We start from the raw sequence: 15,183 nt of genomic DNA on the forward strand, positions 1-15,183 counted from the left end.
AGCAAATACAGAGGCGAATGCCAGCAGCAAACCACTGAACTGAGAACGGAACCCCCGCTGAAGGAATCAGAGAAAGAACTGGAAGAGCTTGAAGGGCTTGAGACCCCATATGTACAACAATGCCAAGCAACCAGAGCTTCCAGGGACTAAAGCCACTACCTAAAGACTATACATGGACTGACCCTGGACTCTGACCTCATAGGTAGCAAATGAATATTCTAGTAAGAGCACCAGTGGAAGGGGGGAAGCCCTGGGTCCTGCTTAAGACTGAACCCCCAGTGAACTAGACTGTCGGGGGGGGCGGCAATGGGGGAGGGGTTGGGAGGAACACCCATAAGGAAGGGGGAGGGAAGGGGATGTTGCCCTGAAACCGGAAAGGAATAACACTGAAATGTACATAAGAAATACTCAAGTTAATAAAAAAAAAAAAAAAAAAAGAAAGATACCTCAGTGGTTAAGAGCTCTTCTAGAGGACTCGGGTTCAATTCCCAACACCCACAACCCATCAATACCTCCAGCTTCCAGATCTGATTCCTTCTTCTGGACTCCTTGGGCACTGCACACATGTGGTGTGCAGACACACAATCAAGCAAAACACTCGTACATAAAAATATCTATGTAATTAAGGGGCCATCTACAAAGTAACTTCATGTTTGGATAAGTACATTAAGTCTGGTAAGTTACAGCATATGGAGAGTATTCATACATAGCTCAGCTCACCTAAGCATGGTGACCAGTGTCCATTCTCCCTGCTTCCTTACTAACGCCTTAGCATAGAATGGAAGGGCTGTGTTTAAGACTGTGATCCCCCACTATATCAGAGTCACGGACATAGCTCTCAAAAAGCGATGGTCTTGCTGGCTATGAGTCCCAAGGGTCCAAGATGTGTGGTGGCTGCAGCTTGACTCTTGCTCTTTTCCATTTTCTTTTCCACCAGGGGCAGCAGCCTGAGGAGGAAGATGGAGATGGAGTCTGGGGTGCTGGGGCCCAAGAACTGTCCTTCGGAACTACACTCGGCAGCAAACAGCCCTTCGGAGCTGCTGAGCTAGGACAGGATAAAGAGGGTTCGCAGCTCTCCCGCTGTTCGAAGAAACTAACCTTCCTCTTCAAATTTGGTCCAGTAATAGAAAAATCCAGGATGCTTAGCAATTCCGAGTAGCTTACTTTTCATACAGTTTTTAAAGTAAGCTTTATTTTATTTGAGGAACGCCTTCAGGTTTTGTAGGAACCAAAAATTCAGCAGCACTGGCACAGAAATTATTTCATAAACCCCCACAAAGGAAAAGTAATCTGAAAATGGATGAAAACCACTGGGCATGAAGTTCTAATGGGGGAGGTACCTTTGCTCTTCAGATACCTCCATTTCTCCAGACCTCTACCCAAAGTGCATGCTCAGCTGAGGAGAAATATTTCTCCCGAAATCGCTACTATGTTTGTCTGCAGAGGGCTGCGTATACACTGGGGCATTTGGATTCATTTTAGAGAAATTAAAGTCTGTATAATTTAAGTGCCCTTACAAAGTCAGACGGCATATGGTTGGATTTGTAGAGACTGTGCATTGAGCAGTGTGTTCTCGTTATAACACAGTGAGCTGTTATAGCTAGCATATTAGTTTTGTAGTTTTCTCCCTAATACAAACATATGTAACCCTAGTTGAATTTAGTTTTTTAAATAGCATTCAGTGCATTGCCATAACGTTTTGCTTGTAAGAGCATACAAACAATTCAAAATAAAATCTTTCAAAGGGGATAGTTAATGAGGTTAATTGATCTCACTTCGGGTAGACACACCCCTTCTGATGACACTATTTTGTGGGCTTCACCACCGTTCCTGATGACCTAAGGAGTACATGTGACTTCTGTAACTAGGCAGCCCACATTTGAGCACTGTTCTCTAGAAAAGCCTTGTTTAGCTCACACGGACGAAGCCAGAATCTGTAATGAGACTGTAGATGCTAAGGACTTATCTGAGGAGAACACAGGGCATCTAGGTGACCCTGCATGTGCCACACTCTCAGGAATAACTGGCCCTGGCAAAGTCACAAGGAAAGGGTGGTCATTATTACTAGATAATCAGGAACGGCTTTCTAGAGGAGAGAGGCTATTTTGAAGTAGGTCTTTCAGGATAAAGGAATGGTCTTTCTTAGGATGCAGAGAGAGAAATGTGGTTACAGAAACCATAGCAGAAAAATTGATTTGCTCAAGGCCATCGGTCTACAGAGTATTCTAGGGAAGGAAGTTTGTCTGGGTCCACACTAACCTTCCTCCACTCACATGACCGGGAGGACTGGTTCTCTGGGTGGGAACATCTGGTAGGGAATGGTTACGTTAACTTGGTGGCTCAGGAAGTCGAGAACGTAGGCAGTGGAATCCAGTATATTGGGAGAGGCTGTTGCCAGGATGAAGGCTTTGAGGACGAAGAGCTTTCTGAGTATGCTAGCTACTTTCCCATTGCTGCGAGCAAAGTGCACGACAGACACGGCAGGCCGACTTCAGCTAGTGTTACAGGATTCAGCCTGGTGGAAGAGCATGGTGGGAGTTCAGTGGCAGATCTGCCCTTCTTATTGTATACAAGAGAGGAATCAGCATCTAGATTATGAGCCCCTCAGAGGGGTCCTTCAAAGGCCCATGTCTAGTGGCTTCTATCAGATAGGTTCCATCAAGGTTACCACAGTCCCATAAAATGGTGCTTCTCGACCTTCCCAATGCTGTGACTCTTTAAAGTTCCTCATACTGTGGTGACCTTCACCACTCATTGCTTCTTTATAATTGTAATTTTGCTACTTTTATGAATCATAATGTAAATACCTGCGTTTTCCAATGGTCCTAGGCGACCTCAGTGAAAAAGTTGTTCAGCTCCCAAGGGGTCATGACCCACAGGTTGAGAACCACTGCCCTAAAATCATGCCACCAGACAGAAGACAAGTGTTAAAACATGGGTCTGCGGGGGTGTTTGAGACTTAAACCCATGAGAGGAATGGAGACACACAAGAGCGACAATGGTAGGTGAGAGAAAGATCTGTTTTAGAGGCTGCATAGATGAAAGGAGACCAAGGAAAAAAAATGAGCTTGAGCACTGGCGGCCATGTCTTTGTAAAATCCCACCGAGTCTGCTCTGAGCCTGGTGGGAGGCACAATGTTGATATTGCTGTGCCCGCACGGGAATGCGGTTCTGATGAGATCAATTGAATTAAACACTCACAGCTCATCACGTTCGCTGTCTGCCCTTCCATCTTCTGCATCAGCTTTTGTATTCGCTCTGTCCTAACGACCCTTCTCACTGCTTGGCATTCCTCCTGGCTTTGAGCATCTAAATGTAAGCCGAGTAGTTCAGCCTGGAGGACCCTATCTTCTCTGGGACCCTCCCACCCCCAGATCCCGCACCATCCCCTTTCCGTGCTAGGAGAGAATGGAGACAGCCCTTCCCAAGGCTCAGGGCTCTTGGGAAATCTCTGTGCAAAGATTGGAGCCTATAAATGAGCAGAGTGATTGTACAGGGGAGTGTGTTTTGAGATTTCTGGGATAACAGGAGCCAAAGCTGCCTTGGACCTGTCTTTGCTTCCTCCTCTCTAACCTACCTGGTCCTTACCCCCACTCTTCAGACACAATGTGAACAATGGCATTGAATTGCCAGCCCAGTCAGGAATCCATGGATTCGGTTTTCCTAGTGAGTTCTTGTGTGAGTCAGGTCAGATGAATCCTGACACAAGGCAGGCCACTGGCTGATGTGGAGATGCCTTTCCTCTACCACTTCTACACTTCACTGTTTGAGGTAGTGTCTCTCATCAAGTATGAAATCAGGATGCTTCTGAAGAGCAAACTAAACAGTCAACGGAGTGAACTGGCCAGTGAGCCCCTGAGGTCGGTCTTTCTGCATCCCCGGTGCTAGGGTTATAGAATTAGTTACTGCTTACTGTGTATGACTTTAAAAGGGTTCTGGAGATCTGAACTCGGCTCTCTATGCCTGTTCAACTTTACCCACAGAGCACATATTCATCCGGATAATTTTGTGTCTCTGCTACGATGCATAACACTGTACAACATTGATTTGATGAAAACTTTATTAACAAAAATGTTAAATATGACATTTTCAGAGTTAATCTAAAAATCTGTAAACTAGCTTTGAAAAATAAAGGCTTTGGTACGACTTGGATGTACAATGTCTCCCATAGGCTAATGTGTTCCAATAGTTGGTTCTCAGCTCAAGACATAATTGAAGGAGGTTGTGGACTCTTGTGCCTTGTTGGAAATGACTTATACTGCTCCACCTCATGGCTAAGCCACATTTACTAGAGGCCAAGGAACATTTAGGTGACTGTGGTCTGTAAGCGTGAATGTTTCCCTACCTGTCTCAGAAAGGAGCTCAAATATGTGAAGGTCATCTGACTTGGAAATAGGCCTTCAACAATACAAGTGCATGCTGAAACTTTTCTTTAAATGAAGTGTTAAAGAGACATTAGGTGTTTATTATAAAACAAGTCTTTTAATTTGCAGTAGCTAATTTATCACAGAAACATTGGGTATATATTTTTTGAGACAGCCAAATTTTCCAGGAACCAACCTACCCTAGCCTAAAGTGGCTTTAACTCAGAGACATCCTCCTGCCTCAGCTTTCTTTATGCTGGGATTTCAGGGATGTGTCCCCCTTCCTTGCCTTTTTGTTTTAAAAACAAAGTTTTAATGAGGTTATCCCGCCTACAGCTTAAAACAGTGAAGTGAAATGAGGCTCTTTAAAATGTTCACCCTCTCCCTAAACTCTAGTCCCCACTCATTCCAAGGTACTTCTGTCCTCCCCGCTCTTACCTTCTTAACTCCCTGGCCCTAACCATTTCTACCTTGGAATGTAAGTAACTTGAGGTCAGACTTCGAGCATAACTATTGAGGCTACTTCTAAGCTGGTGCCTTGGGATCTTCATCATGGTGGAGAATGTAGCCTCTGGGCTGACAAACACCAGACTGTGGCCCTGTTTCAGCTCCTGAGAAGAAATTGCCACTGACACTGCAGGTGCCCAGGATATCAGTAAACAATGTCATGTGTGCTCCCATTGCATAGTGTAGCGTGCTGTGGAATAGTTACTCTACTATAGAACTATAGAACATATAGAAGAGCAGGGTCTATTTTTATACTCTATAGTAAGTAGTTTTTTCTAGTTGCAGCCTCTGCTTATCTGATTGTTATTAAATTTCCCTCATGAGTAACCAGCTTTTGATAGTTTAACTGGGTATATAAATATTACGTTAATAATATTACTTTAACATCCCACTGCTTGTTGAAATGAATTAAGAATCTAAGATTAATTGCTAATATATCCTTTATCGGCAAATATAACCTCTGAATAATAGGCCACTTAGAATACCACACAGGCCCACATTTTAGTTTCTTTGAGCCAAATAAGAAAAATTGCAACTTGGTTTAGTGTAAAAATCAATTTATTATACAACAATCACACAGAATGCTTTTCATCTAAAAGAAAAATGGCTTCTGTCTCCCTTTCCCCCCGAGTCATGATACTGTGTTCTTCAGATGCCATACTTTCAAAGGAAAACAAAAAGTCCCCAATTTCCAAAGAAGCGACCTCTACTAACATTCTTAAATGACACAGGAATGTTCGGAAGGACTAGAAAAGAATGGTGTCTGACATACAAAATGCTATTCTGCCCATTTTGGTAAAAAAAATAATTCTCTGATGTGGGAAGACAGGAACTTATCCACCAATATGTATAAATATAATTCTGATGGGTTGACATTTTCTATGCTTAATTCACTCAGCAAAAATTCCATTTTATTTTAAAAGTTGGGGAAATTAAGGTTTTATAGTATCCAAGCACTTTCGTTCTCATGAATAAAGGGGGATTTACTTGGGAAAACACACGTTTTAAAATCAGATTGTAGAGACAATTTTTTTTATACTTCTATTTCAGAAAATTCACACTAAGAATGAATGGGTTAAAATATTTACCAGCTCCCGCTTTTTTCAGCGCAGATTTCATAGCTCGACATGGTTTGTCAGCCCTCGGGTGGTTTAAGGCTTAGTGCTGCACTGAGCTGAGCTCTGGGAGCTCTAAAGACGGCTGGTACTTTGAGCTGCCATTGTTGATCTGCCACAGGAAGGCAACGATCTCTGTGCCACAAAGATGGAGGTCACGCGAAGATCCCAATCTGAAGGTATGGTGCTCTCACGGGCAAGCAAGAATAATCTGGTGCAGTGCCCAGTGACGCCTCTTGAGTCTCAGTTTTACCCAAAATTCATTTTAGTAACAGATTTCAGATCGTGTTTGAAAACTAAAGCTGAACTCCAAGTGCACCAAGGAGTTTGTCCCTTTGGTCTTGTCATAGAAGGACAATAACTTACTCAAAGCTAACGTTTAAAATGAATTCTTGGGAGAGAATAAGACACCAACTTGAGTCTAAGTCACCAGAGGTGGTGGTGATAAAGCACCTAGGAGCAGATCAGTTGGAGAAAATTGTTTAGAAAACGCATTGAAGCATAGGTGGTCACCAGACAGAAGTCTGTTCAGTAGGAATGACAAGGAGAAATGGCACAAGACATCGGACTGTGGTATTTTTAAAATACACCAGCGAGAAGGGTGGTATACTTACGAGTTTAAAACATCAGTACAATTTTTAACAGGGAAAAGTTAAAACGGAAGCTTGCCCAGAAAGGGAAGAGGGTTGGGCAGGCCCCACTGTTGGCACTTGAGGAACGCCCACCCGGTGCCTGTGTGCTGGATGCCAGTGCCATGAACCAAGAACATATTTGCTAAAATGGAGGGAAAGAGTCTAAGTAAGTTACGTTTTGTGTACGTTTTTGAAAAATGCACTTTTCCATGCTTGGTAGAGCTTAATAGTGGTTTCCTCCGTTTGAGGAAAAGGAAGTAGTCCAGTGCCTTGGTCTGCCTCTGTACTAGCTTCTCCACAGAGACCACAGTTCTGAGCAGGGAAAGCATTGCTTCTGGGGCCAGTCACATCATTTTGGCTTATTCCCACCCCAAGGGATCTTTCCAAACTACTACATCCTGTTCTCCTTTCCGAAACCTAAATTTAACTCCTGCAGATCGACAGCAACTACTTGCAATAATGACGTTCACGAGCAGGCCCAGTGGTAACAGTTGACACTAGGATGTGGTCTGTGTATGCCCTGGGTCTCTGTGGACTATGACTCGTAAGTATTCCAGTTGCATTTCTGTGCCAAGGAGAACTGCAATTGGACTCCAGCCTTCGTTCAGAAAGGGCGTGGCAGCTGTGTGTCAGCACTGGGTCTGGACATGGGGGGCGGAGCTCCATGAATCCAGACTAACCAGGGAGGTAGACAGGAATGGGTGAATTAGGAAGCCAATTGAAACTGAGAGACAGCTCCTGTCCAAAGCCCCTGAGTAATGATGATTTGGCAAACAATTTTTTTTTTCTGGTTGAGACAGGGTCTTGTGCCTGCATACCCCAGGCTGTCTCGAGACCCAAATGCTGGAGTCACACATGGGTGCCACTACAACCAGCTCAAGAAGCTATTCCTTCCTAGAATGGCTAACCTTCAAATTATGTGGAAGATGGACAAATTTCATTACCATGTCACTAAGTTTAAAATCAGAGGTGGTTAAAAAAAATGTAGCAGATGAGACTCCTGGCTTGAGAGAAGAAGGGGTTTTGCTAGATTCTGTCTTGCTAAGGATCCCATTTAAATGCTTCCTGGGGCTGATGCCTTACGCCATAGTGGACTAATCGATTTCTGCACTGACAGTTATTGCCTGACATAGACTAGAACAGACCCTGACATGTACAATACAATTAACAGTTTTACATGTTTAATCTAAAGAAAATTAACTCTGAAGACTTGCCATGAAAAAGCCTGAGTCTCCCGGTTTTCTACATGAATAAGGCGTTACGAAGAGCTCAGGAGAGGAGCTGTGCGCCTCTTCCGAGGTTTGTTGCGGTCGGCATCGCTCCAGTGAATAGAGTAACCTAATAGCAATATAGTATAATACATTCTGGTACAAATGATTTACAAACTCAAAAGGAATTAGTTTATGCTAAAACATACAACTTTCAATTCAGTCTTTGCTTTAAAACAAGCTCATCTGTTCGCCTCTGTCGCCTCAGGCTGTGCTTCCCGGCACTTCACCTCATTGCACCTTCTTGTCCATCACGCCGTTAGCTGCGATGGAGTGGGCTTTGGGGAAACCGTTCTTCACTTCTTTCCCTGCGGCTCCTTCTTGCATCTCCTTCTTCCCCGGCTTTTTTCGGTATGTCTGTCAGATGGTAGACAGGAGAAAAAGCAGGGGAGACGTTTTAATAAGACCTTGTCTCCAACCTCTGACACAGCAGGTAATTAAAGTACTGCTCAGTTTTCCTTGGCACTGGACCGTCTAACAAGACGCTGTGTCCATTTTTAAGCCTCTGCTGAGAGCTCAGGTGAAAACCAACACAGATGCATTTGTGTCAGGCAAGGCTATTCCGCCGTATCTCTGTGACGTCATAATTTGCTAGTGTTCGAATCAAGTTAGCTGTTCACCTGGAAAAACGTAACTTCCTTTAAAATTCAAGATAAAAGGAGTTGTCGTTTTGTTTTTTTTTTTATTTTGAGGTTGCAATTTGATTACAGCTCCTGACTCTAGCAGGGCTTTAGCTGGAAGGTAGGGTCTCACGCATGTTAAGTGCGTCAATGGTCACAGAACTCTGCCAGCCTCGGATATCCCTCTCTGTCATTCTGGGGAAATACCTGATTGATCTGTCCTCTCATGTTTGTCTGTCTGTTTGTTTATGGAGACAAGGTCTCATGCAGCCCAGGCTGGTCTCCAATGTGCTACGTAACAGACGGTTACCTTGATCTCCTGCCTCTACATGCTTGGTGCTAGGATAACAGCGTTTTTACTTTTTAGCAAGCGTCAAGACTGGAATGCTGTAAAGTCAGAACTAAGATTCAGTTGAACCAGTGTGTGTGTTTTTGCAGCCATTGCCTACCACTAGGGGGCCGTGGGGAGCCTTACTGTCCCTTTGGTGTTCTGGTGCGCATGTGTGGGTCGGTCTGTTGGTCCCACTGAAGCTTCTTTCTTTACTCGTCCTCAAAGGAAACTTATTTGTTACAAGAGGCAAAAGCCAGCCAGTCCAGGTCAGAAAAACAAAATCTGAAAAGCTGTCAAAGGCCCAGTTCCCACAGAGGTCCTTCATATAAAACCACTATAAAACAAAAACTAAAAAGTAAGAGTAACTGTCTGGTTGAATGGAACTTCAGAAGGACTGTTTTCATACAAACTATGTAGTTTTGTTTGAAGCAGCCTTTCCATTCCTCTAGCCCAGCAATTTAACATCCATAGCTACCTAAGGCCTTTCCTGCCACAGCCCACACGGCCTCTTACATAACACAGTCACGCTGAGGGGCTCTCTCATTCAAATTGCTAATGGAAAAGAAAATGTCACCAGACAAAGAGCCAGCATGCCCTTTCCATGCCGATTTGCCTTAGAGGAATCTTCCCAAACACTGCCTCTACACCTCAGAGCAGCAATGAAGGCTGAAGGACTATTAAACGCCATTGTTCCCAAGCCTTTGTCCTGGCTACCTGGCTCGGTGTCACTATACCTGTTCAGCCTTCAGATGTCACATTTGGTGCCATGATGCAAATGCACAAGTAGGCATGACAGTCTTTCTGAACAAGTTACTAACAAAGGCCAACTGGGCTGTTCTTGGAGCAGGAGGATGTGAGAAATGGAGTTAGGAGGCACTCTCCCTCCTCTGTGCACACTGTGGAGGTGCTCTCCCTCCTCTGTGCACACTGTGGAGGCGCTCTCCCTCCTCCCGTGCACACTGTGGAGGCGCTCTCCCTCCTCTGTGCACACTGTGGAGGCGCTCTCCCTCCTCCCGTGCACACTGTGGAGGCGCTCTCCCTCCTCCCTGCAAAACGTGGAAGGCGCCCCCCCCCCCCCGGGCACACTTTGGAGGCGCCCTCCCTCCTCTGTGCACACTGTGGAGGCGCTCTCCCTCCTCCCGTGCACACTGTGGAGGCGCTCTCCCTCCTCTGTGCACACTGTGGAGGCGCTCTCCCTCCTCCCGTGCACACTGTGGAGGCGCTCTCCCTCCTCCCGTGCACACTGTGGAGGCGCTCTCCCTCCTCTGTGCACACTGTGGAGGCGCTCTCCCTCCTCTCCCTCCTCTGTGCACACTGTGGAGGCGCTCTCCCTCCTCTGTGCACACTGTGGAGGCGCTCTCCCTCCTCTGTGCACACTGTGGAGGCGCTCTCCCTCCTCTGTGCACACTGTGGAGGTGCTCTCCCTCCTCTGTGCACACTGTGGAGGCGCTCTCCCTCCTCCCGTGCACACTGTGGAGGTGCTCTCCCTCCTCCCGTGCACACTGTGGAGGCGCTCTCCCTCCTCTGTGCACACTGTGGAGGCGCTCTCCCTCCTCCCGTGCACACTGTGGAGGTGCTCTCCCTCCTCCCGTGCACACTGTGGAGGTGCTCTCCCTCCTCCCGTGCACACTGTGGAGGCGCTCTCCCTCCTCTGTGCACACTGTGGAGGCGCTCTGTGGAGGCGCTCTCCCTCCTCTGTGCACACTGTGGAGGCGCTCTCCCTCCTCCCGTGCACACTGTGGAGGCGCTCTCCCTCCTCTGTGCACACTGTGGAGGTGCTCTCCCTCCTCTGTGCACACTGTGGAGGCGCTCTCCCTCCTCCCGTGCACACTGTGGAGGCGCTCTCCCTCCTCTGTGCACACTGTGGAGGTGCTCTCCCTCCTCCCGTGCACACTATAAAGGTGCTCTCCCTCCTCTGTGCACACTGTGGAGGCGCTCTCCCTCCTCCCATGCACACTGTGGAGGTGCTTTCCCTCCTCTGTGCACACTGTGGAGGCGCTCTCCCTCCTCTGTGCACACTGTGGAGGCGCTCTCCCTCCTCCCGTGCACACTGTGGAGGCGCTCTCCCTCCTCCCGTGCACACTGTGGAGGTGCTCTCCCTCCTCTGTGCACAGTTATCTTAAACACACAGTGCAATGGGCTGTGAATGCTGCCCCTGAACACTTACGTCTAACATACCTGAATATAGAAGTTTAAGAACAGGATAACCAGTGTCATCATGTAGGAAGACTGGAAGATGAGACAGCCAAAGGGGAAGCCGCAGGGCTTCACCACGGCACTCAGCGTGTGCGTGATGGTCAGTACAAACTGTACCTAGAAGGCAAGAGAGGCTGTCAGTGAGTGGCAGGCCCTGTGGCGGGGGCTCTAGTGGTCTACATGCAACTACTGTCACTTGCTGTATTCTGTAGAAGCAAATCAAAGAAAACGTCTTACTGGCCCACTGCCCTGCTCAGAAACTTTATTTGAAAGTACGTAAGTACATTTTGTCTATTTTATCACAGAAAAGGAGCAGTTGAGATTATTTTGATGAAAAATGATCTAAGTTCTACATTAATTTAAAGTATTCATATATTCTTCAAAGAGGGAAATTTCCATTAGAAGCTATGGTGCACACAGAAGATGCTATAGGGGTTGGGGATTTAGCTCAGTGGTAGAGCGCTTGCCTAGCAAGCACAAGGCCCTGGGTTTGGTCCTCAGCTCCGGGGTAAAAAACCGACCGAAGATACTATAATGGCTAATATGATTCCTCAAGGCCACGACAGAGACAAACAGGCAGCCTCGCCAGGGAAGCCAGAGCTGCTATTCATTCCGTCTGTGGGCCACACGGGGAAGCAAAGAAGACAACGTACCAGCTGGGCCTGCGTGAGGTATTTCTTCCACCAAAGGTACCTGTGCATGGACGGGAACACAGACAGCCCATAGTAGGAGTACATGAGGATGTGGATAAAGCTGTTCAGGGTTGGTCCGAAGAAGCCTGTGGCAGTGCAGTGAGAGAGTTAGCATTCTCAGAAGCGGGGCACCCCTCCTGCCTCCCTCTGTGATGGGCTCCGCATCCTGACTGAAAAGTGCTGACAGATTTAGACAATCATGCAGCAGCATTCACGTGGATGGACACACCCCCAACTGCTGCCATCTCTCCGGGCTTCATAAAACCTCCTGGACAAGAGGTGTGAACTGGGAGAGGTGTGAACAGGGGGAGAGGGTGGTCAGCCAAATGAATGGCCGCTCAGTATCTGCAAAGGGCTTACTTTCTCTATGGTGATCATTCTTACCAACTAATCAGGGAGACAGAGAAAGGTGAGCTTAAGTCTGGCTGCAGAGCATTGATGGCTGAGCCCCTTGTGGCTGAAGAGGGGCCGTGTGGCCTAGTGATTAGTTACGAGCTCTTGTAAGCTATTTTCTCATCTTGAACCTACTCAAGGCTGTGATGGGCTTGAGAGCCTATCGTGTTGCATGAATTAAAGAGCACTGCATACTGTACTGCTACTTAATTGGTCAGTTTAAACTCTAGCCTCCGTTTCTCACCCTACATTAGCAACCCAGATAACCAAAAAGGAAAGGAACAGCGGGATACCCATAATAAGTTCTCAGGAAATACGCTTGGGTTTCTATGGAAACAAACACTGTGGGAGTACACAGCAGGGCAAGGTGAGTGATATTCATTTGCCTGTCTGGGTTCTCATTTCTGAGTAGCTCCACACTTAACAGTTTTGTAATCATCTTGGAGATACAGTATACGGATAGTCACAGGACCACCTCTGCACAGCGCAGTGTGACTGTTAAATGCCTAACGAGACCGTTAAAAACCGAAAAAAACCTCAGTTGTGGCACTATTCCTTTTCACTGTGAGTCCGCCATCTGAGGGGGGACGGCCATTGTTTTCGTGCACTTTCAATGCCTGCACTGGAGTTTTCATTTGCACCATGACAGCCAGGATATCATGCAACTTCATGGTGGCACTGTTAATGATCTTTCAACTTAATGCCAGGATCAAAAGGATGCAGATTCGGCAGAAAGCACAATGTGAGCTTTGCCCGTTGACCCGCATGTTAGCGATGGTGGTCTCATGCTCTTTCTGGGTGCCGAGTGAAGGAAATGCCTGTAGCTCATTCCACGCTGCAAGCAGGAGAGGAGAGCACGGAGGTGGGCTCTGTGCTGTGGCGGTGCTGGGGGCGCTCAGTGGGCTTGCGGTGCTAACATATGGTGCCGTCAGTTCACAGTGGGTTGGTCAGGTTTGACCCTGACAGGTCGCAGGGTATCTGCGTCCCACCTGTCCTTGGCAGTTTCTATCATCGAGGCAAGACCCTGACGCCTAAGGAAGAACACAGGTGTGTCCTACCATAGCTATCTAATACAGATTCAAAGCCATCACTCATAATTTGATTTGTGTGTGTGTGGTCCTGGTGATAGAGTGTCCTTGTTCATTCTAAGCAAGAGCTCTATTGATACTCAGCCCTCTAAATTAACTTTTTTATTACGTTTTGTCCCATCTAATTTTTCATCGAATATTTTCAAACTCATGGGAACGTAATGATTTGAATGAAAAAGTACCGTTGTCTTTAGTTGGGTCTTAAGTGAGCACCCCACCCCTCTCTCTGGGAGCCATGAAGAAGCCTACATAGGGAGACGTCATCAAGTGGTTACAGTGAATGCAGAACAGGGTTAAAGCCAGAGACATAGTGTGCCGTGTAGGGCCAGGGTCAGTGCTACCTCATGAAGCCCTTGCTTCACGCCAGGTTTGTGATGTGAGTGAGCACACTGATTTATCAGATGACCCATATATGTGTGTGTGTGTGTGTGTGTGTGTGTGTGTGTGTGTGTGTGTGTGTGTGTGTGTGTGTGTGTGTGTAGGTAGGCATGGACGTGTGTTCTCAGACAGGGTCTTGAGAGGTTGCAGCTCCCCCTTCCCCAGGGCCAGGGTTGTAGGCATCACCACATCCGGCTTAACACCCATTTCCTATTGTGGTTCCCATTTGTTTTAAATTGGAAGCTAGTGCTTTAGTGGGCCACACAGAGATGTCTTAGTTTTTCAGGCTGTGAGGCCAAGAATCCGTAAGAGCTCAAATGATTAATGCGTGTCCCAGTGAGGGGGTGCTGTGGCAGGGGTTGCCTGAACTGGCACAGGGTGTTTTCTGTGGAGTTGGGTGGCTCTGGCTGAGGCCTTCGTCTCCACGCCCACCTCACAATGGGTGCCTGGTGCAGAAACAACTTCGTAAACTTAAGGTCTTGCTGAGCTCTTGCCAACATGGAAATCCAGACACCAGGCAGCTACCCGTGGTGAACGACTCAGGGCTCCCATCTCTCCGAGTCAGCACATGAAGGTGAGCTAGTGGCCGTGTGAGGCTCATTCCACAGAACCAAGAGTTACCACCACAACTTACTTTGACCACAAGGTATCCAGTTCAAAACACACCACCAGATGTTAAACATGGACGCATGGTGATAGACGTGAAGGAAGGTGATCTGACTGGTCTTTTTCCGAAGGACAAAGAAGATCGTGTCCAGGAACTCCACCAGTTTGGAGAAGTAGTACCACCACAAGACCTTGGCTACCTATAGCAAGTTCAAGGGGAGAGACAGGTGACCGACCGTGTGCCGAAGCCCTGCCCATTGCCAGCGCTCTGCCCGGGTTTCCCCAGCCCTCGGAGAACACCACTCATCTGCTGTCTTTCCCTCAGTTTCCTCCTCCTCCGTGCACTCCTGCTCTCTCTACAAAGGAAGGGGTCTTTCCCAAACATTCATCTAGTCAAGCCACTCCTCCACACCCACAAGCTGCTCATTCGTGGTTCCCACCTAAGGAAGGGCCCTCCACCAGCCTCCTGCAAGGCTTCTGTGGACCCTGCACGTGGTCTCATCGCCTGAATCGCTGTTCCCCACTCATCTCATACATTTTAGCCACTCTTAGCCACTCTTCACTAACCTTCCCCTTAGCAGACACCTTCTCTCAGAAGCCTTCCCCAGCTAGCTACCTCTGTCCTTTTCCTCAGAACCTTTTCAGTCCCAGGCTGCCTTAACTGTACTCTGTCGTCAGCTCAGAAAGTGCAGTGCTGTGCTGAGTCCTTCTCGGTCCCAGGCTGCCTTAACTGTACTCTGTCGTCAGCTCAGAAAGTGCAGTGCTGTGCTGAGTCCTTTTCAGTCCCAGGCTGCTTTAACTGTACTCTGTAGTCAGCTCAGAAAGTGCAGTGCTGTGCTGAGTCCTTCTCGGTCCCAGGCTGCCTTAACTGTACTCTGTCGTCAGCTCAGAAAGTGCAGTGCTGTGCTGAGTCCTTCTCGGTCCCAGGCTGCCTTAACTGTACTCTGTAGTCAGCTCAGAAAGTGCAGTGCTGTGCTGAGTCCTTCTCGGTCC

The 15,183-nt window shown here is 47.4% G+C and overlaps 1 protein-coding gene across 2 annotated transcripts in view; it reads right to left on the reverse strand.

The window, feature by feature from the left end:
- Window positions 1-5,411: 5,411 nt before the first annotated feature.
- The window catches only part of Elovl2 (ELOVL fatty acid elongase 2), a 41,693-nt gene continuing 31,921 nt past the window's right edge, over window positions 5,412-15,183 (reverse strand). For both annotated transcript variants that reach the window (XM_032884607.1, XM_032884608.1), the window contains exons 5-8: window positions 14,219-14,390; window positions 11,687-11,811; window positions 11,016-11,150; window positions 5,412-8,243 (exon numbers count right to left, since the gene is read on the reverse strand). In XM_032884607.1, the coding sequence (XP_032740498.1) occupies window positions 8,118-8,243; window positions 11,016-11,150; window positions 11,687-11,811; window positions 14,219-14,390 (558 nt within the window). In that variant the 3' untranslated portion in view covers window positions 5,412-8,117. The remainder of the gene's footprint in view (window positions 8,244-11,015; window positions 11,151-11,686; window positions 11,812-14,218; window positions 14,391-15,183) is intronic.

The sequence above is a fragment of the Rattus rattus genome, chromosome 14 (genome assembly GCF_011064425.1).
Source record: "Rattus rattus isolate New Zealand chromosome 14, Rrattus_CSIRO_v1, whole genome shotgun sequence".
In the NCBI taxonomy this organism is placed as follows: domain Eukaryota; kingdom Metazoa; phylum Chordata; class Mammalia; order Rodentia; family Muridae; genus Rattus; species Rattus rattus.